This window comes from Echinops telfairi, unplaced genomic scaffold, assembly GCF_000313985.2.
Source record: "Echinops telfairi isolate 266 unplaced genomic scaffold, ASM31398v2 ScPeMD7_443;HRSCAF=831, whole genome shotgun sequence".
Taxonomy (NCBI): Eukaryota; Metazoa; Chordata; class Mammalia; order Afrosoricida; family Tenrecidae; genus Echinops; species Echinops telfairi.
This window is the reverse complement of record NW_022104341.1, coordinates 26,815,504-26,825,287: the sequence shown is the minus strand read 5'-3', so window position 1 is coordinate 26,825,287 and position 9,784 is coordinate 26,815,504. Positions and strand designations below refer to the sequence as shown.

At 42.8% G+C, this 9,784-nt stretch overlaps 2 protein-coding genes across 3 annotated transcripts in view; one reads left to right on the top strand and one right to left on the bottom strand.

Annotated features, from left to right (window-relative positions):
• GLMN (glomulin, FKBP associated protein) overlaps positions 1 to 5,173 on the bottom strand; it is a 37,357-nt gene extending 32,184 nt beyond the window's left edge. The window contains exons 1-3 of one of the 2 annotated variants that reach the window (XM_045292031.1): positions 4,833 to 5,173; positions 1,528 to 1,595; positions 1,049 to 1,174 (exon numbers count right to left, since the gene is read on the bottom strand). In XM_045292031.1, the coding sequence (XP_045147966.1) occupies positions 1,049 to 1,174; positions 1,528 to 1,566 (165 nt within the window). In that variant the 5' untranslated portion in view covers positions 1,567 to 1,595; positions 4,833 to 5,173. The remainder of the gene's footprint in view (positions 1 to 1,048; positions 1,175 to 1,527; positions 1,596 to 4,832) is intronic. The other variant, XM_045292032.1, reaches the window with a different exon arrangement.
• Positions 5,174 to 5,205: 32 nt separating this feature from the next.
• The window catches only part of RPAP2 (RNA polymerase II associated protein 2), a 106,192-nt gene continuing 101,613 nt past the window's right edge, over positions 5,206 to 9,784 (top strand). Inside the window, exons 1-3 of the mRNA XM_045292041.1 lie at positions 5,206 to 5,382; positions 5,465 to 5,786; positions 6,795 to 6,837. Coding sequence (XP_045147976.1) covers positions 5,206 to 5,382; positions 5,465 to 5,786; positions 6,795 to 6,837 — 542 coding nt within the window. The remainder of the gene's footprint in view (positions 5,383 to 5,464; positions 5,787 to 6,794; positions 6,838 to 9,784) is intronic.

The following is a 9,784-nucleotide window of genomic DNA, read 5'->3' as shown; positions in this document are numbered from 1 at the left end:
AGACGAGCCAGTCAGGGTGCAGTGTAGCAATGATGAAACATACACCTTTCCTCTAGTTCTTGAATGCTTCCTCCGCCCCACCATCATGATCCCAATTCTACCTTACAAATCTGGCAGGACCGGAGGATGTACACTGGTACAGATAGAAAGTGGAAACACAGGGAATCCAGGACAGATGAAACCCTCAGGACTAGTGGTGTGAGTGGTGATACCGGGAAGGTGGAGTGAAGGTGAGGGATAAAGGGGTAACAGATTACAAGGATCTACATATAACCTCCTCCCTAGGGGATGGACAGCAGAGAAGTGGGTGAAGGGAGACAGTGGACAGTGCAAGATATGATAAAATAATAAGAATAATTTATAAATTATCAAGTGTTCATGGGGGACGGGGAAGCAGGGAGGGAGAGGAAACAATGAAGAGTGAATACCAGGGGCTCAAGTAGAAAGCAAATGTTTTGAGAATGATGAGGGAAACAAATGTACAAAAGTGCTTGACACAATGGATGTATGTGTGGATTATGATATGAGTTGTACAAGCCCCCAATGAAATGATTTAATATTTTTAAAAAGCTGACTTTCCACACACATTTTGCTGAAGTAAGAGAATTTTCTGGTGACCTAAAATGAGTATGTAACCTTCTGAGGCTTCTATTTTTCCATGTCAATTAGTGATTTCAAAGCCACTCTTGGGTCCTCTAAAATCATAAGTAAGTCCTGTGCCTACGAAAGACCTTTACTTATGTAAGGGGATACAATAAAATTAGTGGAAAAACACCATTATCTTTTCATTCAATTTTTCCACAATCTTTTAAAAGCCTGCTCACACTACTGTCTCCTTATTGTTAACAGCTCACATATTTATCTCTTCCACCTGCCTGTAAGCTTAAAGACATAAATACCCAAAATTCTGGGGTTTTTTTCTTCCATATTTTCCTATTCTCCTTTGTTCTAATTGCTTAGATGTGTGATAAATAAATTAATGAATACTACCAGCATGTGGTTTTCCCTTCCCAGTAACATAAAAAGTACACACAAAGATAACACTTACCCTGTTCTTTTCATTTTGAATAATTTCCAACAGCTGGTCTATATGCCCCTCATCTATGCACTTTTGGCCAGCTAACTGAAATAGACCAAAATCTTCTTCTTTAAAGTCTTCTTCTTCTAGGATTTGCTAGCAGAAACAAACACACATACACAAATAAAAATTCAGTACAATGATTACTTGATCTATCTCTGAAAAAAGAGAAATCTGTTTGAATTCTTATAAATTGCACATGTGCAGAAATTAGGATGACCATAATAAATACTTTTAATAAATGATCTTGAAATCCACTTTACCAAAGAAATCTCTGAAAAGGTAAAGTATTAAAATTTTAAAGGCTATTTGGATAAGCATGTCCCTCAGAGAAAGAATTTACTCTGCCTGCCAGCCCTGTTACACACTAGCAGCAGAAAAAAGCAAAGATTAAGGAAGATATGCATTTGAGTGACCACAAATGTAATTACAAAGGAAACAATACTTACACATCTCTTTATTATGGACTGAAGCTCTTCCACAGCCATTTCTAGTGTTTACAACTCTCCTTTCAGTGCTGAAAAGTAGCAAATACATTGTTACCTATCACTGATACTACATTGCAGTATTTGAAGGTCTATGTTCTGGTGATGCATTACTAGCAAAACCAATTTTTAAATGGCAAGTTTTAAAGCTGAAAATGTTATTAAAAGTTAATGTTTCCTCAAAAAGAATTTTTTTTAATGTCTGTGTAAGATGTTGCATACAATCACATATGTGAATGATAGTCAATTAACATGCCCCTTCTAGTCATAATTCTGGACTCTACATGCCTGTGGCCATTGTCCCCTTTTAAAGGGCATTCTCCAATGTACTCGTGGACAGGATGAGGATGGGATTAAAACCTGAACCAAGGATGTGAACCAAGCCACAACCTTTGTTTCCTTGGGGGCTTCTTTAACTCTACCTTAGTTGATGTTAGGTGTCAACCCTGAGGGATCCTATGCAAAGTAGAACGAAACACTGCCCATCCCAGTGCCATTGTCATGATTGTTTCTATGCCTGAGCCCATTGTTGCAGGCACTGTGTCAATCCATCTTGTTGAGGGCCTCCCTCTTTTTCACTGCCCCTCCACTTTACCAAGTATGATGCCTTTTTCCAGGGACTAGTTTCTCCTGACAACATGTCCAAAGTATGTGAGACAAAGTCTTGCCATCCTTGCCTCTCAGGAGCACTCTGGCTGTACTTCTTCCAAAACAGATTGGTTTGTCCTTTTAGCAGTCCATGGTACTTTCAATATTCTTCTCCAGCACCACAATTCAAATGCATCAAGTCTTCTAGTCTTCCTTATTCAATGTCCAACTTTCACAGACCTTTGAAGCAATTGAAAATACCATAGCTTGGGTCAGGGACACCTTAGTCCTCAAAGTAACATCCTTGTTCTTCAATATTCTACAGAGGTCTTGTGCAGCAGATTTACCTAATGCACTTCATCTTCTGATCTCTTTACATGAGCACTGATTTAGGATCCAAGTAAGACAGAATCCTTGCCAACTTCAACCGTATGCCCATTTATCATGTTACTATTGGTCCCGTTGTGAGGATTTTGTCTTTTTACATTGAGTTGTAACTCATACTGAAGGCAGCCTCCATATCTTCATCAGTAAGTGCTTCAAGTCTTCCTTACTTACTGAAAATCAAGCAAGGCTGTGTCATCTGCGTATTGCAGGTTTTTAAAAACCTTCCTCCAATCCGGATGCTGAATTCACCTTCATAGAAGCCAGCTTCTTTGATTATTTGCTCAGTATCCAGACTGAGTAAGTATGGTAAGAGGATGCAACTCTGATGTACACCTTTCCTGATTTTAAACCATGCAGTATTCCATTGTTCTGTTCCCTTGTTTACCTTAGTAAAGGGTGTGAATTAAGACACTCTTCTTTGTTTCCCTTGGAGATACACAGGTTTCACATCACCTCACCTGGAAAGCCACACCTCTACTTCCTGACTGAGCTTTGGTAGAAGCAAGAAGACCGGCTGTGATGTTTGGATATATTTGGCTTCTGGCTCTGGACCCTGCATTTGGCTCACCTCTGTCTGACCTATGGACTTAGACTGAACAGCACCCAACACCATGTAAGCCATTTCCTCAAAGTTGCATTTGTTTCTGTGGGACTTTGCATTGAATGCAGAAGCCAGAAGCTTGAGGGACTATATGCTCATGGAAGGAGAAGGGGGGCGGGGGAGATGGGCAGAGGGGGTGGTGAAGCAGAAAAGCATCTTAGAAAAGGTGGATATTTGGGACATTTTTAATCTCCAACTCTTCTGGACTAGTCTGGTATCAATTCTTCTAAAATAAATGACACAATATGCAATCCTGATTTATGAAGTGGATACATAGATAGCTACGTGAGCTGACCAGTAATGCGATGGCATATGTGGAATATACTCAAGAGTACCAGGGTAAGTAAAAAAGTATTGCTATAAATATCATAGAAATTTTTAATAACAAAATGTGAAGATATTCTTTCTCACTATATCCTCCATCTAGGCCTGTATATTTCTAAAGGCGATATTTCTGTCTCTGTAACCCCTCTCCCAGAAAAACTGTCTTCTTTGATTTACATCACATTAAAATGGCAGTTTGAGCATCCTCAATCAGGTTCCTTTGAGTTTGTAAAGAAAGAGAAGTCTGAAGGACTGTAAGGTAGATGGGCTAGTTTCCCAATAAAAATCTCTTGCTATCCTCAATAAATGAGCAGATACACTGTCATGATGGAAGAAGAAAGGTCCTCAGCACAACCCTCTTGGCCTTTTTTCTCCACCAGTGCAGTGTCTTAAAACTCTTTTAATTAGCCCCATGATCATCCTGTGTCCTTCAAGAAAATCTATCAAGAGGATCCCTTCAGAATGCCCCCAAAATAGTCGCCATAACCTTCTGAACTGACTCTCTGCCTTAGATTTACCCAGCCCCGTAGGTCCCTTTAGAAGCCATTGTTTTGATGGGACCTTCTGTTGAAGACACCCTAGTAAGACTAAGACAAGAGCTTTACTGAGAAAACATCCACTGATTGCAGAGACATGTTTAAACACGTTCTGTTTGGAATAAACCGCTGCATGTATGAACTGGAACCCTAGTGGCAATACTTTTGACTTACCCTCCTGTTTTGCAAAAGATATTTCTACATACATACGTCTATGTGCTACAAATAGATCCATGTATATAGTCCAGCATACAGGAGACAAAAATCAGTCATAACCAAAAAGAACTGATCAGGGCTTGGAATCATGGGGGTGGGGGTAGACCTATAGGTCAATTGGTAAAACAAGGCTTGTTTAAGTGGCTACCTAAGATGAAATTATTGAAGAAAACCAAAGGCTCAAAAGAAACAATGAGTCCAAAGGGCTCACCAACCATAGGAACAGCAGTCTCCACTAATCTGACACCAAAAGAACTAGATGGTGCCCAGCCTACCAAATAGGGCCCCTCCGATCAGGATCAAAATTAAAGAAACTAGCAAACTAACAGAAAAATGTAGACCCCCAAAATAATTATTTTTAAAACCCCAATAAGAAACAAGTGGAACTCCTGAAACTATAGCCCTTTAAAACACCTTCTAAACAACCAACAAGCCTGGTTTTGAAAGGAAGCATTATCTCTCAGGCATGGTTTCATAACAGTCAACCTATTTGAGACCATATGGGCAAACATTTGCCCAAAACAAAGTTACAGGAAGGCAGGCTGGGAGGGACAAGGAAGCAGGGTGAACAGAAACCGGGAACCCAGGAGGGGTGCGGGAGGAGCGCTGTATGTTACCTTGAGGTCACTGCATCTAAATGTCCCCCGCAAAGGCGTATACATTATTGAAGGGGAACTGAATTTGCTGTCAACTTTCACCCAACCCGCATTTTTAAAAAGTTGTTGCATCTTCTTTTCCGGCTGTATTTTAAAAGGAGCATTGTTTTAAAAATGCCCAAGTAGAAACAAACGAAAACTTTTGAAAGGCTGGGCAAATATGAAGCATTTAGAAAGGTTTTCTCCTCACGGTGAAATTTTTTTTTTTAAGTTCCCAAGAGCGAGCCTTGAAGTCAAAGTTCTAATCATTAAAGAGAATTTTCTTTTTGAATGTCCCATTTGACAAAATTGGAGCGCAGCTCGATTAACCCATCCAAAGAGAACGAAGGTCCGGATGCGCTCCCCCTCACGTATTGGAGGGCCACGGCTCTCCAGGAGTTCCAATCGCCAAAGTAATCAATGCAGTGGCGCGAATCCCTTCGGCATCTCTTCGGAAGCCGGCATTCCGGTCCCGCAGGGAAGCCCACGCCCAGGGCCCCGCAGCAGGAGCGCGGGTCCGCGCGGCGCGCCCGTGGGCACATCAAACCGCAGCGCTCGCGCGGGCGGCAGCCAGGGAAGCCATTTCGCCCGATTTCCGCTCGCCTCGGCCCTAGGCCCGCTCCACCTGGTGCGGCCTGGTCGGCCCGCAGCGCCGGGCCCTCGGCGCCACGCGACCCGCCGCGACGCGGCCGCCGGGACCCCCGAGATGTGCAGTGCGTCGTGTAGGCGCCGCGTGCCCCCAGTCCCTCCTCCGCTTCCCGGGGCCGCGCACGCCGCCCTGGCCCCGCCCCGCGCACGCCGGGGGAGGCGGGGCCTCGGGAAGCGACGCCGGCGCCGGGCCCGCCTCAGACGACGGCACGCCGATGGCCGACTCGCTCGCCCAGCCGCTGCCTGGCCGAAAGGCTGGGACTCCGGCCGCTGCCCGTAAGACCACAGGTATGAACAGGGAGGGTCTCTTGCCAGCTTCCGGGGTCTAAGACTGGAGTCGCACCAGAGTTCCACACCGGGGCGCTGAGCGCTCCCGTACGCCTGCCCGGGGAGAGGGTCTTCGGGTAGGGAGACCCAGAGCTCCCCCCCACGCACTTCCTGCGGAAGACCTCCGACTGCCCCCCGACCCTTGTACACGAGTGTTCCAAGATCTCCCTCGGCCTGGTTTGGCTCCGGCGGCAGAGGCGGGCAAGTGCCCAGGGCAGCCTCAACAGGCCGTGCGCAGCTGGTCTCGGATCACAGCCCGTCGTCTCCTCCAGACGCTCAGCTGTTTGGGTGCCCCGATTGTCAGAGGTGTAGGTCCCCTCCTTTTATCCCTTTCAGTGGGCGAACTTGAACCGGATGAGAAGATGTCGCCCCAAACCAAAACAGCACTTTGCCACTATGTGAAATCTTCATGGCAGCAGAAAGGTGCGCCTTTCGCTTATGCAGCGACTGGTGGGTTTGAACTGTTGACCTTGCAATTAGCAGCCCAGCATGTGACCTACTGTACTACCAGGACTCCAAGAAGTCAGATTTTCAGAAATGCGAAACTAAGCCACTAGTTTGTTGTTGGGTGCTCGCAGTCGCTTTCCACCCTGTGTGACAGTAGAACCGCCCCATTGGGTTTTCTCAGTCGCATCCTTTAGGGCAGATGCAGCTTGCCCAATCTTTATCTCACAGGGAGGCTGCGTGGGTTCAAACTGCTCAGGTTAGTTGCCAGCGCTTAATGGTTCTGCCACCAGGGCTCCAGCTACTCTTTTGAGAATCCCAAAATCGAGAAAAATTAATTTACAAAACCAAATTGGATTCCCTTCCAATTTCATTTTGGTTGACATGCAGGATTGAAAATGAAATGTGTGGAAAAGGGATGATCTCCAGTTTGAATAATCAGGACAGCGATCTGTCTTGTACTTAATATGTATATGCAGATGTGACCTACTGTGCATCTTTGTTTTCTTTTTCTTTTTATTGTAGGCATTAAACAGACAAGTGCCTCCAAGCAAGAAGATGTTAAGAGGTATGAAAACTACTTGGACAACTGTATTCACTTATCTCAAAAATAAATAAATGATATAACTTACTGCTATAGAGTCAATTCTGACTTACAATGACTATATAGGATGGAATAGACCCTCACCTTTACATTTCCCAGGTGGTAGATCTTTATAGTAGCAGAGAGCCTCATCTTTTTCCCAAGAAGCAACTTGTGGGTTTGAACTGCTGATAGCAGGCCACACCTAAGCCACTATACCACCAGGGCTCCTGTATTCACTTACCTAGCTCATATTAATTGAACCGCTTTTAAAAACTATAGTAGGTACTACCTTAGAGAAAATTATTGTGATAGGAAAGGTGGAAGTCTGAGAAGCTCTATGAAGCTTCACATTGACTGATCCAAACTAAACTAGGACTTAGGTTGCTGATGAAGGTATAATTAAAGAAAGATATCTGGGAGTACATACCTGAATTAACCTGGTACTCCTTTTATGTCTCTTCAGGTACACTTTATCTGTGTGTGAGAGATTTACTGGACAAGTTTCTCTCTTTGTCTTGTTAACTCCAAGTAGACGCTTCTGCTATTTGTTTGTATCAATTCCAGGTTTCCATCAAGGGATTTTCTTTTTCTGTCTCTCTTGACTTCTTAAAGGGTTTCTAGAATATGTGTAGTATAGGAACAGGATTAAAGTAATTTATGTAAAATTTTTCATGAATCTTGGATTTTAGATTGAAAAACTATCTATTGAGTGTGAGGTGTTCCAGATTAGGCCCTGAAGATAAGATGTTGAACAGAATGGACATAGTTCCTGTTCAATGGAAGAGAGAGACGCCAATGAATTTATCACAAGTAAATGTATAATTACAGGTCTGTAATAAGGCTATAAAAGAAAAGACTGGTATGGTAAAGAAGAACTAATAATAAAACTAACATTTTAGCTCAGGGCTGGTGGAGAGAATAACTTCTCTGAAGAAGTAATAGCCAAACCAAGACTGAAAGCTAAGGAGGACTTAATCAGACAAACTCAAGTTCATTGCATTAAGTCAATTCTGACTCAGAAATCTGATAGGACAAAGTAGAATTGCCCCTGTGGGTTTCTGAGACTAATTCTTTATGGAAGTAAAAAGCCTCATCTTACTCCTGCAGAGCAACTGGTGGTTTTGAATTGCTGACCTTGTGGGTAGCAGCCCGATGCTAACCCATTACACTACCAGAGTTCCGTAGACAAATTGCTAGTCATATGTGACAATATGTGTGGAGACCCTAAGACAAAGAGGTTGGCCAGTGCAAAGAAAAGAGACGTGTCTTTTGGTTTGTGGAAGCATTGTTTTTTATCCTTTGACGTGACTGAGTCAGAATCAACTTGATGGCGGTGAGTTTGGTTTTTGGACTTTGCTCAGATATAGAGATTCTCTGAGGACCAGAGAATTAAGCACAAAGTCTGATGTGTGTGGGGCCAGCAAATTCCCATCAGTCTGACTCAAGGGCCTGGCTTTTCAGTGAAAATATTGTGTCGACTCCTGCATGTCTGGTACATATCATGCCTGAGGACTGACTGGTCCTTGAAAGTGAGAGGAATTAAGGCTGAAAGTTCACATGTAAAGCCTATGATGGTGGCTTACAGAAAGGAATGGACCCACCAGTTTTTATTTAGAATTCTAATCTTACACATAATTTATGTGGCTCTTTTGGAAGGGATTAGGTTTCACTTGTGCTACTCATTATTGGTTGTTTTGCAGAATTAAATAAAAAAGAGCAAGTGAGAGAGAGGAAGAAGTGGCCATAGTGGTGTGCAGCATTCTAACTAAGCAAGGAAAAGGGTGTAGGACAAGGCTAGAGAGGCAAGGTGCTGGTCAGACAGGATCTGAAAGAATGAGTGATTAAGATTTTTTTATTCCACGTGTAAAAGAAAGAATGTTATATAAGTAGTTTTAAGAATTGAGAAATGGTGGTCACTTGGGAATGAATAAAATAGATAGATTTGAGCTCTGCTTTGTAGAGCTTTCCCCTGGGAAACAACATAGTTTTTCATGGTTTGGCTTTAGGAAATATTGCAAGAGTAAAGTTCAATTAATGCGGACAATGAGAACTTGTAACTAATTGATACTGATCTGACCACAAACGGGAGATTAAAGCTCATTTTTTTTGAAAATAGAATGGTTAAAATGTATTTTGAGCAGATCATCCATGAAGTTAAAAATCCGTAGAAGTGGCCTAATTTAATTGTAGTTGTTCAGGAGAAGCGACTCTTTGTAAATGTATTACAACTAAAAAATGAAAAGGAAGAATCTGAATGTGGCTGTTCAACAAGCCCATAGTCCCTGGGTGGCACAAATGATAAGGCTTTCTGTGAACCAAAGTGTTGGAAGTTTATACCCTCCCAAATGTCTCTTAGAAGAAAAACCTGCAATCTGATTCTTAAAAGTTCACAGTCCATGGGGTTGCCATGAGTCCGAACCAGCTCAATGGCATCTGGTTTATTTCCTGATGTCAGAATCGACACCACTTACAGTCTTGCCAAAGGGGTTAACTATGAGCCGAATCAAGCTCAGGCTCCAGCTGCAAGCATGCAAAAAATCCTACTAAATGGTGCTGTGAACATGTGATGATTATACAGGTCAGGTGTCCCCTGTTCTTCAGTGCAACGATTGTTAGGAAAGTGAAAAAGATGGAGAGAGAATCTAGATTAAAAGACTAAGACATCAAATTTAAGGAAATGACCAGAACTTAAACTTTAATGGTGAGGGATATAACGTGGTAAATACAACAAAAGTAACTCAAAAGGAGTACCGTAATAGTAAGAATTAGAATGGGCTTTACCTTTGGGAGAAGAGAAAGGTTCTGCTTTTATGTTTCATGGTGAGTGGGAACCAGCGACAGTGCTAGAGCCTCACTGATGTCAGAATAAGGACGAGCTCTTGCTGGGGAAAGTGTTCTTTTTGTAACCCATATAGTCGTAGCAGTATAT